Source organism: Syngnathoides biaculeatus, chromosome 22 (assembly GCF_019802595.1).
Source record: "Syngnathoides biaculeatus isolate LvHL_M chromosome 22, ASM1980259v1, whole genome shotgun sequence".
In the NCBI taxonomy this organism is placed as follows: Eukaryota; Metazoa; Chordata; class Actinopteri; order Syngnathiformes; family Syngnathidae; genus Syngnathoides; species Syngnathoides biaculeatus.
In genome coordinates, this window is record NC_084661.1 from 3,117,667 (window position 1) to 3,139,583 (window position 21,917).

Genomic DNA, 21,917 nt, shown 5'->3' on the forward strand with positions numbered 1-21,917 from the left:
AGACTTACGTACTTCATTAAATTATTATGATGCGGATCTTTTTTACGTTATGAGAGAAGGATTATGTCGTCCCTCCAACTATTATTTTTTTTTAAATAGCTCTATACACACCTACCTGTCATTTCGAACCCACAAAGCTGTCATTCTTTGCACCTGTGCAATACATTTTTCATGACGATCGGGTCTTTTGGAAACGTATGAATAGTAAATCCTTCCACCCGAGTGTTTGAGCAAAATTGACCCCTCCGTACAGGGCACTTAACCACGCCTCCTGAAGTGACGTCACGCCACGTGCACTGACGTAAGACAAACAATTAGTAAAAATGGCAAATACAATACAATACAATACATTCTTAACTGAGACAGACTCCATGCTTCTGATTTCATTCAAATCAACGATATATTATAGATTCTAAATACAATACATTCTTAACTGAGAGAGACGCCATGCTTCTGATTTCATTCAATTATTCACACGTAGCAATGTTATGCTAGCGAAGAACGTCTCATTCATTCATACGAGACCTGTATTAAAAATCAAATATAGGGCATATCTTCGTGCAAACACAGTCCGGTTAAGCTTCGGCCGCGAGCCAGCAAGAAAGCGACACGTTTGTGCAGTCCGATCATCACTAAATATCGCTCAACAAAGAATAAGTGTGTCAATCGTTCACACTTAGCAATGTTATGCTAGCAAAGAACGTCTCATTCATTTATACGAGACGTGTATTAAAAATCAAATATAGGGCATATCTTCGTGCAAACACAGTCTGGTTAAGCTTCGGCCGTAAGCCGGCAAGAAAGCAACACGTTTGTGCAGTCCGATCATCACAAAATATCTCTCAACAAGGAATAAGTGTGTCAATCGTTCACACGTAGCAATGTTATGCTAGCGAAGAACTTCGAATTCATTTATACGAGACATGTATTGAAAATCAAATATAAGGCATACCTTCGTGCAAACATATCTGTTCCGGTTGATATTAGATGGATTTAGTTGATGATGCGGTCTTCCACAAAGTTTGATCCATCGAAGGCATTTTTCGTACTGGGTCTTCGGTTTTGGAAAGGGTACGAATTGAACTCCACCAACTAGCCTTTCAGGATACATGTCGTCACTATTACAAAGTCTGTGACTACACCTCTTAACCATATTTTTTGTCAAATAACCAAAATACGCGATAAAACGCTAACAAAACCTATACTGGACCATGCAATGTTGTCTGAGAAAATGGCGGGAGCAAAAACGGGCTTTGGTTTATGCAGATCTCTGGCCTCTGATTGGTCAGTGTCGCGGATTGCGCAATATCCACACAGGGGTCAATTCAGCAATACAACGAGCTGACATTTTGGCTAACTTAGAAAAAACAGCTAATCTCTTGCAGGTACAGTAGGTGTAAATACCCAAACCCGCCACTGGAGGCGTCTGCAAAAAACGCCACTTCCTGCTTCTTCTTCACCACAAAGTCCGAGAGAGACTTTCCCTGGCAACATTCAGATTTGCCATGAAAAAACGGATGGGACTTGTCCGGATGGTTATTTTCGGTTGAAAGCATACTAAATTTTATGTTTTAGGTGTCAGTGGCCCTTTAAATATAAATATATACAATACTTTGAAATATTGAAGTCAGAAAATTAGAACTGATCACCTGACAAAACCGTGATTTTTTTTTGTGTGTTCTTGTGTCTTGTAGATGACAGTGAGCATCTTTGTCCTGAAAAGGAGCAGCAAGTACTTGGTCACATTAAAGAGCAAGAGAAGGATGAAGTCCATCACTTTAAAGAGGAAGACACACTGCCATCCCCTTACTTTAAAACAGAGGAGGAGGAGGAGGCTATCACCAAGTTGCCATCGACTGTTGTCCTTTTGAAGAGTGAAGATAAAGATAGTCCAAATGAGGAGAACAGAGGGGCGCAGCCTCCATGCAACAGCAGTTTCTCAAGTCAACACATGACAACACAAGTTGATGGAGACCACTGTGGAGAATCACAAGCAGATGGCTTCTTGGCTCCACTATCAAATAATGATGACACAACATCACACTCTTCTGACTATGATGATGGTGATGGTGATGATGATGATGAACTGTCTGATCCTCATAAAGCAGATCACACTGACAAGAAAGATTGCAAATGTTTTCAGTGTGGGAAACCTTTTGAAAATCAGAGCATTTTGAGACGACACATGAGAACACACAATGGAGAAAAGCCCTTTTCCTGCTCAGTTTGTGGTCACAGATTCTCCGCAAGGTTAAATTTAAGAATTCACATAAGAACACACACAGGTGAAAAACCTTATGCATGCTCAATTTGTAGTCAAAGATTCTCTGTGAAAGGGCACTTAAAACGACACACAAGAACGCATACTGGGGAGAAACCTTTTGCCTGCTTTATTTGTGGTACAAAATTCTCTCGAAAGGATCATTTGGCATTTCACACAAGAACACACACTGGAGAAAAACCTTTTGCCTGCTCTTTTTGTGGTAAAACATTCACTAAAAATGGAAGCTTAAAAAGACACAAAAGAATGCACACTGGTGAGAAACCTTTCTCCTGCTTAGTATGTGGGCAAGCATTCTATGATAATGGACTCTTAAAAACACACACAAAAACACACACTGGGGAGAAGCCTTTCACCTGCTTAGTTTGTGGTGAAGCGTTCTCTCAGAGTGGACTATTAAAAAGACACACAAGAAAACATAGTGGGGAGAAACCTTTTTCCTGCTCAATTTGTGGTAAAGGATTCTCTGGGAAGGCAGAATTAAAAATACACACAAGAAATCACACAGGAAACAAACCTTTTGTCTGTTCAGTTTGTGGCCAGGGATTTGCTCAGAATGGACATTTAAAAGCACACCGCAGAAAACACACTGGTGAGAAACCCTTTTCCTGTTCAATTTGTGGTCAATCATTCTCTGAGAATGCAATCTTGAGAAGACATAAAAGAACGCACACTGGGGAGAAACCTTTCATCTGCTCACTTTGTGGCCAACGATTCGCCCAGAAAGGGGGCTTAAAAAGTCACACAAGAGTTCATACTGGAGAGAAACCTTTTGCCTGCTCTGTTTGTAGCAAGAGATTCTCAGTTAATCAAGAACTAAAAAGACACACAAGAAACCACACTGGAGAAAAACCTTTTGCCTGCTCTGTATGTGGCCAACTGTTTACTCATAAGCCACACTTAAAATTACACACAAGAAAACACACTGGTGAAAAACCATTTCCCTGCTCACTTTGTGGCAAGAGATTCTCTTATAAAGGAACCTTAAAAAGTCATGGAAGAACACACACTGGGGAGAAACCTTATTCTTGTTCAGTTTGTGGCCGACGATTCTCTCAGAAGAAATATGTTAAGACACACAAATGTGTATGAATAGCAATGATCAATGAAGGTTTCGCCTCTCATCTGATCAGGCTTCATCAGTTCATGCACCAAGGCTAAATAGGACAACCCTATCCCAATTCCTGTCCAATATTGAAGACAGCCACAACAATGCAGTTGTGATTGATTCAAAGCTTTTAGAAAGAAAGAGACCTAAAATATTCATAGACATGATCTTTAATGCACTCACCGCTTCTTTTTCCAGTGAACATGGATATTTGACTTCTACATCTGTCAATGGGAGTCAATTAAATTGAATCTACTATCTTTAAATCTACATTCTTGCATGCTGCGAACTTTTTTAAGGGTCTCCTGCGGGCAAGTGTTGAAAATTAGTACCAGTCCTAAAACATTTGTAGCAATATTTCTGCTTTGTACAATCTTTTTGTTTTGTGCATGTCTAATAAGCAAACAGTAGATTGAACCAGAGTGAGGGAAAACCTCTGACTGTGGGGTAAGATAGAAAAGTGACAATGGGATCCTGAATAAAATGGACAGATTTTCGAATGTAACTATATCTCAATCATATTGTAGAGTTTCTCATCTATGTGTTTGTTTGTTTTTAACTCTGCTGTCTGTTGACATGTCAGCATTGCTAATGTGAGTCTGTTTTCAGTTATCTTATTTGGATGAGTAAAAGCTTAAATAGAAATAAATGCATTAATAAAATACTGTAACAGTTTGGAGATTAACTTGTACAGTGAAGAAAATAACCATTTGAACACCCTGCTATATTGCAAGTTCTCCCACTTAGAAATCATGGAGGGGTCTGAAATTTTCATCGTAGGTGCATGTCCACTGTGAGAAAAAAAAAATCCAGAAATCACAATGAATGATTTTTTAACGATTTATTGGTGTGATACAGCTACAAATAAATATTTGAACACTTGAGAAAACCAATATTAATAATTGGTACAGTTGCCTTTGTTTGCAATTACAGAGGTCAAACGTTTCCTGTAGTTGTTCACCAGGTTTGCACACACTGTAGGAGGGATTTTGTCCCACTCCTCCACACTGATCTTCTCTGGATCAGACAGGTTTCTGGGCTGTTGCTGAGAAACACGGAGTTTCAGCTCCCACCACAGATTTTCTATTGCGTTTTTGTCTGGAGACTGGCTAGGCCATGCCAGAACCTTGATATGCTTTTTACGGAGCCACTCCTTGGTTTTCCTGGCTGTGTGCTTCGGGTCATTGTCATGTTGAAAGACCCAAACATGACAAATCAAAAGGATTGTGACAATGTAGATGACCATCGTAGAAGCCAGGAAGCACAACAAGCTGACTGAGTTTCGGTGTTAAAACAAGACATTGTATCCTTCCAGAATTTGGAGCAATAATGTTTAATGGGACTTTCTTACTTCCCAGAGTTTATTGTAGATACAGTACTGTACTATACATTGCTTGCTGACCAATAAAATTTTCTTTGTTGAATGAGTTTGCATCAGTTACCCCCTTCCATTATCACGCTAGAAGGGCCGGATACATCCATCACAAATTGGAACAAGCACATTCCAGTGTGCCATGATCCGCTCCTTGCGATAAATCCTGAGCTCGCTCCAGGCAGGCAAAATCCAAGGTGGGTGTTATCAGTCACTGTGATTTGACAAGTGCAATCGCACCCGCACGCCATCGTACTCACAAATCTGCACAGTCGAGTACGAAAAATCACACGCGTAATAATTGTTTGGTCCTCGAACTCTCTCACTGGGATCTGAGGGTTGACGGAAATCCAACTGACAAGAAGACGTCTTGGTAAACAATTTTCTTAGGAGGTGTAAAAGGAGTAAATGTCTACTTTATGTAGATGGTGTTTCGCTTGCATTACCCCACAAGGAAACTGGCAAATAGCATTGTTAAAACATTTAGGACAGGAGGGACACAAGGTTAGCAAGAACAAGTTAATTACAAGATGAGACCTGAGGACACAACCTTAGCACAGCAAGAACAATCTGCGCGAAGGTGCGTCGCAGTCTACACGACGGTAACGTGTAGGAAGTACAGTTAAATTCCTTGTAACGAGGGCGGACTCATGTGTATCGGTCACAGTTAAAGCCCGGGTGTCGTCCCTATAAACATAAAATAGATACTGTAATGAAAAATACATATAACAGTATTCACTTCAATGTCTATACGAAAAAACAAAAAGTGAGCGGAGAGCGCATCATCCATGCACAAGTTGCGCAATTGACCCCTCCATAGAAATTGCGTCATCCGCGTCGCTGACCAATCAGAGGCTAGAGATCTGCATAAACCATGCCCCTTTTTTTGCACCCGCTGTTCCCTCAGACAACGTTGCATGGTCCAGTATAGCTTTTGTTAGCATTTTATCGCGTATTTGGGTTCTTTAACAATAGATATGGTTAAGACGTGTAGTCACGGACTTTGTAATAGTGACGACAGGTATCCTGAAAGGCTAGTTGGTGGACTTCAATTCGTACCCTTTCCAAAATCGAAGACCCAGTACGAAAAATGTCTTCGATGGATCAAACTTTGTGGAAGACCGCATGATCAACTGAATCCATCTAAAATCAAACGGAACAGAAGACCGAGTACGAAAAATGTCTTCGATGGATCAAACTTTGTGGAAGATCGTATGATCAACTGAATCCATCTAAAATCAACCGGAACAGATATGTTTGCACGAAGGTAAGCCCTATATTTGATTTTCAATACATGTCTCATATAAATGAATTAGCAGTTCTTCGCTTGCATAACATAGCTACGTGTGAATGATTGACACACTTGATCTGTGTTGAGCGATATTTTGTGATGATCTGACTGCACAAACGTGTCTCTGTTCGGCGGCTCCCGAGCTAAGCTAAACAGGACTTTGTTTGCACGAAGGTATGCCCTATATTTGATTTTCAATACATGTCTCATATAAATGAATTAGCAGTTCTTCGCTTGCATAACGTAGCTACGTGTGAATGATTGACACACTTGATCTGTGTTGAGCGATATTTTGCGATTATCTGACTGCACAAACGTGTCTCTGTTCGGCGGCCCCCGAGCTAAGCTAAACCGGACTAGCGAGTCCTAAAAGCCTTCGACGTGCACCGAGACACCAAGACTGAAGGAAGGATGTTTGAGGACACTATAAAGTAGTGATTGTCGTACTCGGTCGGGACTTACGTAGGTTCGGCACTAATTCAAGAATAATTATTGAGGTGTGACGTTACACAAAGAAAACGAGAGAAACAACTCGTAAATCAAGCCTCGCCTTCTTTTCCTTCATACGGCGGTTCACAAATGGCTATACAGATACACATACAGATTCTGCACACAAGTGTGATATGTAACACGAAAATAAGAAACTGTCAATGACGAATTCGTCTTTGGGTTATAATATATTATATTATGTGGCTTCTCGGTCTTCCTCTGACTCCGGAAAGATCTCGCGCTAATATCAATGGTTTCTCCGTCAATATGCATGTAAATACCATTGAAATACACCTCGCTGAAATACTTGAAGCCCTGCTGTCTGCTTTTCAACGATATTTCACTATTTGCTAAGAATGTGAGTGAGAAATCAGCTGGTAAATCGGACAATTTCACTTTTCTTCCTGCGCCGCCATTTTTGCTAATTGTTTGTCTGAGGTTAGCACACGTGGGGTGTATGATATACAAATACATTTCCTTTGGATTAGACCTTTAACAGATTCATCGAACTTTGTACTACAGCTGTATGTCATTAAACATTAAAGACTCGTTCCGCTGGCAGTGGGGTGTTTTTCCCTGCCCGGCCTGTTGGGGCTAGGGAGTCCATCTCCATCGCTCAGATAATGGGTGCTGGCTGAAATGTGGTGGTGGTGGTGGGGGGGGTGATTGCTGGAGATGGCTGGGTCGTCACTCTGTGGTTGTCAGAACCGTGAAGCCAACGCTTTCCAGCTGCGTCATCGTGACACCCAACTGAAATATATTGTTCATCAGAGACACATTACTGGTAACTGGGCCAAGTGTATGCTGACTCCAATTTAACATTTGAGTTTGAGCATGAACATGAACATGTCTGGTCAGGAAAAACTATAATGGTCGCAATGAATGAAGCAGGTAGGGGTGTATGTGACAATACGCTTAAGTCACTAATGCATAGATGCAGAAGTGAAGGTCTTTGGTTGAGGAGCGGGAACACAATGGTTGCAAAATGCAATGTCTGATAATAATCCAAATTATCAAGGACATGCATGGTTTAAAATATGTAGCCATCACCATATCCCTTTGTGTTAAGTATCCAATCATTCATTTTCTGAGCTGCTTATTCTCTTAAGGGTCATGGGAGTGCTCACAGGGTCACGGGAGTGCTGGAACCTGTCCCAGTTATCTTAGGGGAAGAAGCAGGGTACCCCCTGATCTTTTTTCCAACACATGTCAGGCACATACGTTATGAACAAACAACCATTTGCACTCACATTCACACCTACAGTAATTTAGATTATTCACTTAACCTACCATGAATGTTTTTAGGATGTGAGAGGAAACCGGAGTGCCCAGAGAAAAGCCACACATGCACAGTAGAACATGCGAACTCCACGAAGGCAGGGTCGGGATTTGAACTCCGGTCCTTAAAACTGTGAGGCCTAATGCTCCAACGAGTCCACCGTGCCACCTGAATATTACTGAATAATTTGAATTTTGAAAAGATGCTTCACCATCCAGTCACTGATAGTGTAGTGGTACACTAAAATGCCCGACTTTGGTGCAGGCAACATCACTCAATGATGGTGTCAATATGTGCTTTGTAATGACTGTCAGCCAGTTCAGGCTCAAGTCTGCCTTTCGCCCAACGTTATCTGGTATAGGCTCGGGCACTCTCGCATGAGGATACGCATAAAAATTAACATGAACTCTACCACCTGGTTTTCTTGTTTTATCACCTCTCAATGAACTCATAATGACCATCACATCATAAAACCAACCCCCCTGAACATCTTAAACCATAAACGTGTCAAAATGTGATCTGTCCAGAGTTTGACGAAACCTGTGTTCTTTTCTTTTTTTACTTGGTATTTGAAGAAAGGTGTCTCCACTTTTACCATCCACTGTAGGTGCACACACTTGAAGTTGCACAGGCAAAGCACTTACCAACAATAAAGTTCGATCAATCCAGTTCCATATTCTGTTTGAGTCAACACGAGTGATCCAGGGAGCTTGGTAGGTGAAGTTAAACACAGTTGTAGTGATGTCCACCATGTAGGGGTTCCTCAGCATGGAAGGGACACATATCCACTACAAATAGTAATTAATAAATAAACACAAATATTGGCAGAATAGTTTGACATGAGTCACTCAGCAGACCAAAGAACATAAATGTCAGCTGAACGATGTCTGTGTAGGCTAGAGAAATGAGTTCCCCCACCAGTGTGCGGATGATGGCCAATGTAGCCGAAATCCAAATACCATGTGTATATGACAAATCCAGGATTACGCTCATTGATGCACCTAAAGGCAAAAAGGTGCCATAGACATATATATGTGTATATATATATATATATATATATATATATATATATATATATAAAACAAGATATATTCTTGTTTGTGATTTTTTTCACAAATAACCATCAAAAAATTTTAATTGTTGGGAATGGAACGATTGGAAGATGTGCATGCAGCCCCATGATATGTTTATAAGAACAGTTATAAGAAAGTTGTTGTTTTAGTCATATCTTGTGTAGTAGTGTCATATATTTTACATTTATTGTATACTGAGTAGTGAGAGAACTGACACAGGTAGATAGAAAAAGGTTACTTAAGCTTAGCCTGATTTTTGACAAACATACCGTATTTAATAAGGCACCCAATTTTTAAATTGCAAGGAAAAGAAAACGTCATTATTATGTACAATAGTTTTGTGATCAAATAACCATCCATCTATTTTCCAAACCGCTTATCTGCACGTGTCTGGGAATGCTGAAGCGTATACAAGGCTGTATACCTATCTTTCTCTCTGTCAAGGGCATGCCAAGCCACCTCTCACCCATGTCTCGGCGGCGCCCTAACCACAGCCGCCTCTTGCCCATACCTTGGCTGTGCTCAACCATCAGCCGCCTCCCGATCCCGCCTCAGTGGTGCTCGACCAGCCACTGTCTCCCAGCTATGCCTTGGCGGTGCTCAGAATCAGTAGCCGGAGTCTCACCATCAAGGCCTTGCCAGCCCTCAACCAGTGTTTGCAGCTGCCATCTCCCAACCACACCTCGGCGGTCCTCGACCAGGGTCGGCCGCCGTCTCCCGACCACGCAACAGCAGTCCTCAACCAGTGTCCACAGTTACCGTCTCCCGACCAGGCCTCTGCAGCCCTCGACCAGCATCAACAGCCGCAGTCTCACGATCTGGCTTCAGCAGCCCTCGACCAGCGTCATCAGGCGCCGTCTCCTGACTAGGCCTCAGCGGCCCTTGAGCAGCATCAGCAGCTTCCGCCTCTCGACCATGCCTCGGTGGTGCTCGACCAAGACCAAAGAGCTGCCCAAAGACACCAGAGACAAAATTGTACAACTCCACACAGCTGGAAAGGGCGACAGAGAAATTGCTAAGCAGCTTGATGAAAAAAGGTCCACCGTTGGAGCAATCATTATAAAATGGAAGAAGCTAAACATGACGGTCAATCTCAATCTGAGTGGAAGCCCATGCAAGGTATCACCTCGTGGGGTCTCAATGATCTTTAGAAAGGTGAGGAATCAGCCCAGGACTACACGACAGGACTTGGTCAATGACCTGAAAAGAGCTGGGACCACCATTTCCAAGGTGACTGCTGGTACTACATTAAGACGCCATGGTTTGAAATAATGTATGGCACGGAAGGTTCCCCTGCTTAAACCACCACACGTCAAGGCCCGTCTTAAATTTGCCAACGACCATTTGGATGATACAGAGGAGTCATGGGAGAAATTTTTGTGGTCAGATGAGACCAAAATGAAACTTTTTGGTCACAATTCCACAAACCATGTTTGGAGGAAGACAAATGAGGAGTTCCATCCCAAGAACACTATCCCTACTGTGAAGCATGGGGGTGGTCGCATCATGCTTTGGGGTTGTTTTTCTGCACATGGGACAGGACGACTGCACTGTATTTAGGAGAGGATGACCATGTATTGTGAGATTTTGCGGAACAACCTCTTTCCTTCAGTCAGAGCATTAAAGATGGGTCATGTCTGGGTCTTTCAACATGACAATGACTCGAAGCACACAGCGAGGAAAACCAAGGAGTGCCTCCGTAAGAAGCATATCAAGGTTCTGGCGTGGCCTAGCCAGTCTCCAGGCCTAAACCCAATAGAAAATCTTTAGAGGGAGCTGAAACTCCGTGTTTCTCAGCAACAGCCCAGAAACGTGTCTGATCTAGAGAAGATCCGCGTGGAGCAGTGGGCTAGAATCCCTCCTGCAGTGTGTGCAAACCTGGTGAACAACTACAGGAAACGTTTGACCTCTGTAATTGCAAACAAAGGCTACTTGTTTTTCTCAGGTGTTCAAAGACATATTTGCAGCTGTCTCACACAAATAAATCGGTAAAAAATCATACGTTGTGATCTCTGGATTTTCCTTTTTAGATTATCTCTCTCACAGTGGACATGCACTTACGATGAAAATTTCTGACCCCTCCATGATTTCTAAGTAGGAGAACTTGCAATATAGCAGGGTGTTCAAATACTTATTTTCTTCACTGTATATATAATCGTACCCCCACCATGCTTCACTGTTGTAATCATGTACTCATTATCACATGCTGTGCCATTTTTACAGCAGATGTAACGGCCTACACACCTTCCAAAAAGTTACATTTTTGACTCGTCAGTCCACTGAATGTTTCTCCAAAAGTCTAGAGGGTCATCAAGATGTTTTCTGCCAAATGTGAGATGAGCCTTTGTATTTGCTGACAGCAGGGTTTTTTGCCTTGGAACTCTATATGGATGCCACTTTTTGCCAGTGTCTTTCTAATAGTAGAGTCATGAGCACTGACGTTAACTGAGGGGAGCAAGGGCTGCAGGTCTTTAGATGTGCTTTGAGGTTCTTTTGTAACCTCCTGGATGAGCTGTCATCGCAGTCTTGGAGGAATTTTAGTAGGTCGTCCACTCCTAGGAGGGTTTCCCATTGTTCCCAGTTTTCTTGATTTGTGGATAATGGCTCTGACAATGGTTTGCTCGAGCCAAAAAAGTGTTGGAAATGGCTTTGTAAACTTTTCCAAATGGATGGATTTCAATTTCATCAATCAATTTCTTTGGATCGTGGCAATATGCATTGGTTCTCGAGATCTTGTAGCCTCCTTCACTTTCTGTGACAGATTCTCTTAAACTGATCTCTTGATTCAAGGAGTATGGTGGTAGTCAGGTTTGGGTGTGGCTTGTGAAATTGAACTCACATTTCCAAAGTTTGTGGTTAGTCACAACGACGTTGTGATTTAATAAGGTTGGACAATTAAATTTTCAAAGAGGGTCAGAAAGGTTTGGATTTTTTGGGGGGCCTTAATAAATTTAATTGCCATTTGTCTCTGGGTGATATTAAAATTGGTATGCAAGAAATACTTTTTCTCAGCAATGTATATGCCTATGCACCAAACAGCAGTTCAGAATACTCCCCCTTTATGGAGTGCTTGGAGGAAATGCCAGATAAGGGACACGGGACTACATTGTTTTGCTGGGGGACCTCAATGGGACCTGGAAGGGCGTGAATGGGAAGAACCCACACCCCACACTCCCCACTCCCCGATCAGAACCCGAGTGGTGTTCTGTATTTGCACATCTGTGCTCATCATGGATTGTCCATAATGACCACAATGTTTAAGCATCAGGGTGTCCACACGTGGATTTGGCACCAGGACACCCTAGATCCCATTTGTACAGGGACAGAAAGAGATATGGCAGAAAAAAGTAGAACTTAAAACTTAGTGAGGATAAAATGTGAATCTATCAAACCATTGTCTTTGCGAGACGAGCTCTTTTTAATGTCAGTTCACTGAGTAATAAATAAATGTTGATTAATGACATCATTCCAATCTATGGTCTGGTATTTGTTATTAAATGAAACGTGGTTAACAGAAAGGAGCTGTAGTACCATTTTAAATTACTAAACACCAGCAATTTTGTATTTTATATATTTTATGAACAAATGTCGATTAGGGAAACATATTGCTGTTATTTTTAAGTCATTATTTCAGTGTAAAAAAAAAAAATCACACTGGGTGATTGTAACTCCTTTTGAATATCTGTGTTTTTTAGTTAGGTCGTAAACCCCTTTATGTAAGTCCATCAATCCATCCATTGTCTGAGCCGCTTATCCTCACAAGGCTTGCAGGGGTGCTGGAGCCAATCCCAGCTGTCATCAGGCAGGAGGCAGGGTACACCCTCAAGTGGTTGCCAGCCAATCACAGGGCACATGGAGACAAATAATTGTCACACTCACAATCATACGAAGGAGCAATTTAGAGTCTCCAATTAATGCATGTTTTTGGGATGTGGGAGGAAACCGGAGTGCCTGGGGAAAAAAAAACACACCTGCATGGGCGGGACAGGATTTGAACGCCAGTCCTCAGAACTGTGAGGCCAACACTTTACAGCTGTTCCACTTTGGCGCCTCTAAAGATTATCGTTGTTATAATTTATAGACCCCCATGATATATCCATCCAGTTTTGTATCCGCTTATGCTCACAAGGGTCCCGGGAGTGCTGGAGCCCATCCCAGCTATCAACGGGTAGGAGGCAGGGTACACCCTGAACTTGTTGCAAGCCAACCCCAGGGCACATGGAGACAGACAACAGTCACACTCACAATCACACCTGGGGACAATTTCGAGACTCCAGATAATGTTGCATGTTTTTGGGATGTGGAAGGAAACTGGGGTCTTCTTATTATTTTTCTTTCGCCTTGTCCCATTAGGGGTCACCACAGCGTGTCATCTTTTTCCATCCAAGCCTATCTCATGCATCCTCCACTCTAACAGCCACTGTCCTTATGTCCTCCCTCACAATATCCATCAACCCTTTCTTTGGTCTTCCTCTCGCTCTTTTGCCTGGCAGCTCTATCCTCAGCACCCTTCTACTAATATACTCACTCTCTCGCTCTGAACATGTCCAAACCATCTGAGTCTGCTTTCTCTCACCTTGTCTCCAAAACATCCAACTTTGGCTGTCCCTCTAATGAGCTAATTTCTAATCCTATCCAACCTGTTCACACCAAGCAAGAACCTCAGCATCTTCATTTCTGCTACCTTAAGTTCTGTTTCCTGTTGTTTCTTCAGAGCCACCGTCTCTTGATATTTGTGTGTGCTGTTTTAATTAATTGTTGTTTAATTATATACAAAAATGGATGATGATATTGGGAGTTTTATGGTTGGATGTATAATGTGTGTGTTTTTAGAGAAAACTGAAATTTGTACCTATTAATGTTGTGTTGTAAATGTGTTTTTTAGTTTCAGGGTGCTTGAAGATGCAATAAAGTTTGCACAGGTTTAACTCTACGCTGTCTCATTGATGCCAAGGGCTGCTACAGTGAAACTCGACCACTGATTGGAGCCATCTTCTATCAAGTACCATCCCCTATCTGTGGCTTCCCAATGCTACACCTGCAGTGAGAGACCTTTGGTAGCTGAGGGTAAAGTCACTCACAGAGACACTGAACTGTTTAAGTAAAGGTTGAACAGCTCTCTCCTTTGCCTATGGTATGAGACAATGGACATTTTAAGACTTTCTATGACATGACCTAAACAATTTATAAATGCTCTGAAGGTGTGATTCCTCCCTTCATTTGTTTTGAAAGGAAATTGCTGGTTAAAGGGGGACTTTCATGGTAAATTTCATAATTTTAAAAATTTCATGTTGTGGTATTTATCAGCTTTTTATGTGTTCATAAGGTGTAAACTGATTTATGGTTTACAGCATTTTAAAATCTGCATAGAAACAATTTAAAACCTCTACTTATCAGATTGAGCCCAAATAAAACACCTCAAAGCCATTTTTTAAAAATCAACAGTGGGTTAAACAAAATATAAAAATGGCAACAAGTTCTGAAAACTCAAAAGTCAAAACTCAACAGATAAGGTCCAGGTCCTATGAGCGAACCTTAACAGCAAAAGGCCAAGAGTTGCAAATGCAGGAACAAACGTTAGGGGGAAAGCTTTCAACAGGGCATACAAGGCTTGGAGACTTAAAGCTAAGGAGATAAGAGCCAAATAGAAGACATTCTGCTTAAAAGAGGATCTTGAGGAAATGCAAAGAAACATTAAAGCTAAACATGACAAAGTGTGCCAAGCATTATGAGTCAATCAAACTCAATCTCACAAGCACTCCAGACGTTGTCAAGAAAATGGATGCATGCAGTACCTTATCATCTGAGATTTGTGGCCTCGTTAATAAACGAATGGAGAGTGTTGGACAAGCTTACTTTCAATGATTGTCTTGAGAAGGAAAGAGTAAGGATGCAGCTAAATAAAAGAGAATATGGATCTGTTTTTGGAAGAACCAACACAGAAACAGAGGTTTCATCGTTTAAAGTATCCAAACATTACATGTTCAACAAGCAAAGCTGGAGAAACTGGAGACTGACTGGAAACTAAAGGAAACAGAAATGCTGGCAGAATTCTAACAAAAGGAGGCCGAAATGAAATCAAAGCTGGATAAGGATAAATCAAAGTTACAGCAGCTGCGAGCTGACAGTGAAGTCAAGGTGGCAGAGGCACGTGCGAAAGCCTACAACCAGTTTGATGCATCTGGAGACTTTATTGAAGTGACTGAGAAGGTTCCATTCGGCAGTCTTAACACAGAGTACAAACCTTTTCTAAGTCCAGTAGCTACACTTTTTGTGCCTCAACATGAAAGGCCAACTCATGGAGATGCCAGTGTTTCGCAAGAAGCCATTTTGACTCAAGCAATGACAAATGCCTTCAGTTTATGCCGTTTACCTGTCCCAGAGCCATCAATTTTTACAGGCGACCCCTTAAAGTTCATAGACTGGAAGGTATCTTTTAAGGCCCTGATCGATCAGAAGCCCTTCCCAGTGAGTGAGAAAATGCTCTATATGAAGAGTTATTTAGCAGGAGAGGCACGCAAGGCTGTGTGGAAGGTTTCTTTTACCGCAACTCAGAGGATGCATACTGTGGTGCCTGGGCTGTTTTAGAGGACCGGTATGGCAGTTCTTTTATAGTCCAAAGAGCATTCAGAGAAAGACTCATTAATTGTCCTAAGATAGCCAACAACAACCCAAGAGCACTAAGTGAGTTTGCAGATTTTCTTCAAGGCTGCACTGAAGCTATTCCACATGTTAAAGGCTTGTCCATCCTCAACGACTGTGAAGAAAATCACAAACTTCTCAAGAAACTGCCTGAGTGGCTGGTGCACAGATGGAGTCGAAGTGTTGTTGAGGAGTTGGATCGATCCGGTGACTATCCAAGCTTCCTACAATTCAGAAAATGCATGCAAAAGGAAGCCACAATTGTTTGTAATCCAATCGCTTCCCCTTTTATGATAAATATAAGAACTAGTGACGAAGGGTTACCAAAAAAGGGCCAAAACAATTCATTCCACTGAATGTAAACAGAGCTGAGATATCACAGCGTTCTTTTGGAAGATCGGACATTCTTTGTTCTTCCACTGGTCTTCTTTGCTTACGGCAATGCAGATATTTGAATATAAACCTTGCAATTGTTTTGCTCCCACCTATTACCCAAAATCCATTTGCCCATTTGATGCAGTTCCACAAAGGATTGATTTCGACCTTGATGGCATACTTGACTGTGAATGTGTGACAAGATCAGCTTGATGATGTGGCTGTCTTTTGGGAGAATAATGGGGTGCTTTTGCTCTTCACTGAGGATTGATCCTTTAAGTCTTCCCCCTACACGAAGAAGTCCTTCCTCCAGAAAGGGATTGAGCTTGAAGAGCGGACTTGACTTTGGAAGACTTGATCCCTGCGGCTTTCCTTGAAGAAGCCTCATCTCAGAAGGAAATGCTTGTTGTTGCAGTAGACTTAAAACTTCCCCAGCCGCTTTCTTGGGCTCTGCTACAGTTACAAGATTGACATGCGACAAGCCTCTTTATTCTTGCAACCACTTTAAGAAGTGTGGTCCAGGAAGAAAACCTCTCCAGTCGACCCAGGATATCTGCCTGTGTATTTACTTGAGTTGCAGACACATGAACAGACTTCACCTCGGGTCACCAATCAAGAGCTCAATAGAGGGTTTGGATCTTTGAAGTACCTCTGGTTCCCATAGAAACTTAGGACCGGACAACCAGACAGATGAGGAGATATCTAGAGCACGAAGTCCCCTGGAAGCGAAGTCAGCAGGGTTTTGGGTTGTATCGACAAAGTGCTAATTATTTGAATCAGTTTTCTCTTTGATGAGTTGAACTCTATTTGCGACAAACATGTGGAACCTTCGTGCTTCGTTATTTATGTATGCCAACACAACTTGAGAGTCAGTCCAAAAGCATTCCCTTTCTATTTCCAGCTGAAGCTCTTCCTTCAGCATGGCACTCATCGTGGCTGAAGTTACTGCAGCTGCAAGTTCCAATCTTGGAATGTTTGTATTCTTTAAGGGTGCGACCCTTGCCTTGGCCATAACCAAACTACAATGAATCTCATTCCAGCTGTGTGGAGTTGGACAATTTTGTCTCTGGTGTCTTTGAACAGCTCTTTGGTCTTTGCCATGTTACATGTTTGAGTCTTATTGATTGTATGGGGTGGACAGGTGTCTTTATGCAGCTAACGACTTCACAGAGGTGCATCTGATTCAGGATAATACATGGAGTGGAGGTGGACTTTTGAAGGCGGACTAACAGGCCTTTGAGGGTCAGAATTCTAGCTGATAGACAGGTGTTCAAGTACTTATTTGCAGCTGTTTTACACAATTAAATTTTTAAAAAATCATACATTGTGATTTCTGGATTTTTTTTTAGATTATCTCTCTCACATTGGACATGCACCAATGATGAAAAAAAATTCAGACCCCTCCATGAGCTCTAAGTGGGAGAACTTGCAATATAGCAGGGTGTTCAAATACTTTTCTTCACTGTACAGTATATATATATGTGTGTGTGTGTGTACCAGGAGGAAACCAGAGTGCCCGGCCGGTCGACCACAAGCCTTCATGCACTGTTTGCATTTATCTAAATTATGTTTTGGGGTGGGAAAGCACACCAGATATCCTCCAATAATCTCTCTGGATAGCACTCGTCTCCATTACACGTTGCCCAGCCACATCGAAGCACCATATTACCGAATCGAATACAAGCAGGACTATACACTTGCAATTCAGAGGCTTAAAGTAATCAGTCATTCCTAATTTAACCTTTGTTTTGTGGATAAAAGATGTCGGCTGTGGCCAGCAAGGCCGCAGTTCAGAAAATGATGCTTACTGATTGGTCAAAAGGGAGCTGTCAATCATTCTCTCAGATCCGTGAATTAAGAGTCCTATTTCGCACTAAAGCTCAGGAAAAAATCTACTCTGCCAGATGTTCTAAAGGAGGCCAGGACTTTACAGTTTTACTTGTCCGTAAATGGGATATGTTTGCTGTTGTTCTGAATCCAGAGTTGGACAATGGCAGGAATGCAAAATTCTTTCATCAACAGTAACTTTGTGTGTGACACCTGTTGACTTTTTTCCATCACACTCCTCGCTGGTGATGTCATCGTCCTCTTCCTAGCCCATGCTCCTGACATCACTGTCCACCACCACTATTGTCTTGGGGATGGACAAATGTAAAGGCAGTAGCCCCAAACTCATAAGAGTGAGCGACACCATCCAAGTTCCTCCAGGAGACTCCATAGGGAACTGTATCAGTGGACCTTTCCGACCTGTCAATCACTCGTACAATAATAGCCAATCAGATACCCTTATTGTCTTAACCCCTGGCTTGACCCGCCCCTCATAGCCATGTCCCACAAGCAATACTGGTAATCTGTCGCGTGCGGTTGGAAAAGTTAATGTTATGAACAAAATGGTCCTCAGATGTGCTTGGGGAACGTACAATTCTGATGAAAGATATCCGGCTAGGTTACAAAGGGCCCGGTTGATTCATTTTCCAAAGCCTAAAACACAGTTGAGTGTGTGTCTACGATGGATTAAGGCTCACGGAAGAGCGCGCGTACAACTTGTGTGTGGGAGAAGTATCTTCTCTGAATTTGATTTCATTATTATCAGTGCTTTATACATTGCAGTAGAACAATTTTCACTTTGTTAGCATATCACTACTTGCTGAATGAAGTGTGTAATGTTTTATCCCGACGAATCGGGTTCTTAATACATAAATGTGCAATGTCATGCAAGAGAAATATCTATTTGCCCATTTGTATCACATGGGAGATTTACGACATAGCACTGGGCTCCATTACGAGCAAGTCAAATGAATACACCCACTCACTTATAAAGACTGCAATGATATTACTCGTGATCTTTCCAAGTAAAAAATACTCACCCTGCTTTACATGCGCAATATGATTCCACTATTTTATCCTGTTGGATTCCAATATGAAGTTTGTGAGGCGTCAAACTTTTTTGCATCGATCGCCAACGTTTTGCTGTAACTCTGACATTGTGTCCTGCTCCGTCCAAAATCTAAATTCTGTGTACATATCCTTGCATTAAATAGTTGAGACCTCTCTGGAGAACTGTCTTGGACAAGTCCGACACATTTGGCAAAAAACATACCCCAATATTAAATGCGATACGCGATAGAGGATCCAGTTAAAAGCTATTATGTTCAGTCGCTAGGGGGGCAGAGCTGAAGATGGCCAGTCGGAAAGGTCCATTCCAGAATGTTCTGGAGTGTTGGTTTGGCCACCTTCTGCTTCCTTTGTCTCACCAGCGGGGTTGGCTGTCCTTTCTGCACTTCCTTGCCGCTCTCTGTCCAGTTATCTGTCTACAGGCTGTAGGAGACTGATTGCAGGCTTGTCGTCCCTGTGCCGTTGTTTAGTAAAGTCTTCAGGAAGCGGAATGACACGGTGCACAGGGTGTTTGGAAAACGCCATGAAAATAATCTGTAGTAGGACTGCAAGAGCTAAAGGGACATACTGTAGGTAGGATGGGTAGGGCTCGGTTCTTCTTCGGTCCTGACGACTGACAGACACGGCGCCGGTTAACTAAATGAGGTTTTTGCCACTGGATGAAAACATGGCACAAGAGCTCCAGCTGGTACTGACTGTAAATGTGGAACATTTAAAACAATCTGGAATACTCCATCTGACAGTTATTCGTGGCCAGTGTACTCTGGATGACGTTGAACAAGACCAACGTGTGGATTTCCATTGTACTAGTAATAGTGTCTTTGCATGGAATCTGCTTATCGGTGTCTGTTGTGCACAGTTTAAACTGTCAAAAGAGTTGATGTTTGGTTTCAAGCAATTTCACATCATCTTCATTCAGAACTGAGCTAAACTTGTGTCGGATGAGCTTGACGTACTCGCTCAAAGCTTTGGCACATTCCTCTGCATTATTGGTATTGGTTGGCTTGTTGTCCTCCAACTGTTTCATTTTGATCTGAAACTCATACTGGCGGAAAAGTGCTACAAGAATCATGAATCAATCTAAATATGTCCGTCCAGCCATCCATTTTCTGAGCTGCTTATCCTCATGAGGGTCACGGGAGTGCTGGAGCCAACCCAGCTGTCAACATCCAGGAGGCAGGGGGTACACCCTGAACTGGTTGCCTCCCAATCGCAGGGCACAGGGAGACAGACAACAGTTGCACTCACAATCACACCTAGGGGCAATTCAGAGTCTCCAGTTAATGCATGTTTTTGGGATGTGGGAGGAAACCCTAGTGCCCAGGGAAAACACATGCAGGCATGGGGAAAACATGCAAACTCCACAGAGTCGGGGCCGGGATTTGAATCTCGGACCTCAAAACTGTGAGGCCAATTCATTTTTAGAGCCACTTATCCTCACAAGGGTCGCAGAAATGCTGGACATATCCTAACTGCCATCGGGCAGGAGGCAGGGTAAACCCTGAATTGGTTGCCAATCAATCGCAGGGCACATAGAGACAAACAACAGTTACACTCACAATTGCACCTAGTCCCAATTTAGAATCTCCAATTAATGCATGTTTTTGGGATGTGGAATGAAAGTGGAGTGTCCCGAGAAAACCCACATAGGCATGGGCAGAACATGTAAACTCCACACAGATGCTGCATATCTATCTATCTATCTATCTATCTATCTATCTATCTATCTATCTATCTATCTATCTATCTATCTATCTAAACAAATATACATAATATGAATGTTTAATATGTATCTAAATGTTAAATAGTAAATCGAAATGTTAAATATATGCCCAAGCATAAAGGTTCAACCAATATGTTTCTAGTGAACTAAATCCTTAGCTAAAATGCAAATCTAAACTGCTGACAGGCCGCAGTACCAAAATAAAAGCATGCCTGATATAAAGTATCAATTATTGGCTGTCATATAAAGATGTAAATATTTTGCCTCTTAATAGTCACACAATTTAATTGTGTGTTTAATGGCTATAGATTATTGCGATGATCTCACTGTTTGCAATAACATTTGTGTTTCTTTTCTTTGTTGACGCCACAGATTCAACATCAGGCATTAAAGGTTGCAGCAATCCACGCACCAGTGGTGTTCATTCTAGTATTCAAAATATATTTTCATCACATCCTCATCTTGTTATGGAGGAAGACTCAAGTCTGCAGCGCCACTCCTTCACCTGTAGATATCGCTCTTGACATATTCATTGTCCCATCGAGGCAGCCAAAATGGTGTCCCCCTTGAGTGGGCAAGAGACCCCCTGGGCTCCCGGGTAGATGTGGGGTAGCAGGTAATTAGTTTAGCACCACCATTCCAGCCACGGCTGTCCAATCTCTCATCTGACATTCTGGCTGGAAATCCATTTTACATCGGAGTGCTACAACAAATGTCTTATCTCCTTGTCTTTGTGTTCCCGTGAGAATCTGGGGAGCGGTCGCTGATCTGTGGGGTGGTATCTTCATGTCTGATGTTGACTACAACGGCATTTCTTACCTAAGTTACGTTTTTTTGTGGCGCCATTATTGTGTGAATAAATCAGCAGCGCGCTACATAAAGAATGATGTGATAAACATCTGTAAAACCGCTTCAATAACTTTTAATGATAAGGTGAAATATGTGATGATGAACTGGAAGCTGCAATGAGGGATTCAGCCCCTCGATGATGAAGATTTTCAAAAGCATTACTCCCTCAAGCAGGGTGATAATATGGTATGACTTGCTGAGTTTAGCAATTGTGTTGACGGGGTTATGTCCTTGTACTGGGTATCGGATTAAATGGATTAATTGTACATAATGTTAGCTCATATTTGCTCTCATGTTTTGCTTTTAATGCTCTTTTGGTATGCTTAATATGCTTGGACACTATGATGCAACAAAGAGACACATTACATTGACTCAAGTCAGGTTTGTTTACCATGGTTGCTTTGTGTCACGTTCGCTTCCGGTTGCTTTGTTCATCACGTTTGCTGCGATTATGTTTCAGACTACCATGAGATTTAAAAAAAAAAAAAAAAAAAAAAGCGATTCATGGAAATGTGGCCAGAACGAGTTGTAGCTGGTGAG

The 21,917-nt window shown here is 42.1% G+C and overlaps 1 protein-coding gene across 5 annotated transcripts in view; it reads left to right on the forward strand.

Moving 5' to 3' along the window:
* Positions 1-21,588, forward strand: part of LOC133495459 (gastrula zinc finger protein XlCGF57.1-like) — a 31,275-nt gene extending 9,687 nt beyond the window's left edge. For 2 of the 5 annotated variants that reach the window (XM_061810117.1, XM_061810118.1), the window contains exon 2: positions 1,695-4,785. In XM_061810117.1, coding sequence (XP_061666101.1) covers positions 1,695-3,373 — 1,679 coding nt within the window. In that variant the 3' untranslated portion in view covers positions 3,374-4,785. Of the gene's footprint in view, positions 1-1,694; positions 4,786-13,778; positions 14,492-20,900 lie in introns of those variants that run through there. The other 3 variants (XR_009793577.1, XM_061810119.1, XM_061810120.1) reach the window with 3 other exon arrangements.
* The last annotated feature ends 329 nt before the right edge of the window (positions 21,589-21,917 follow it).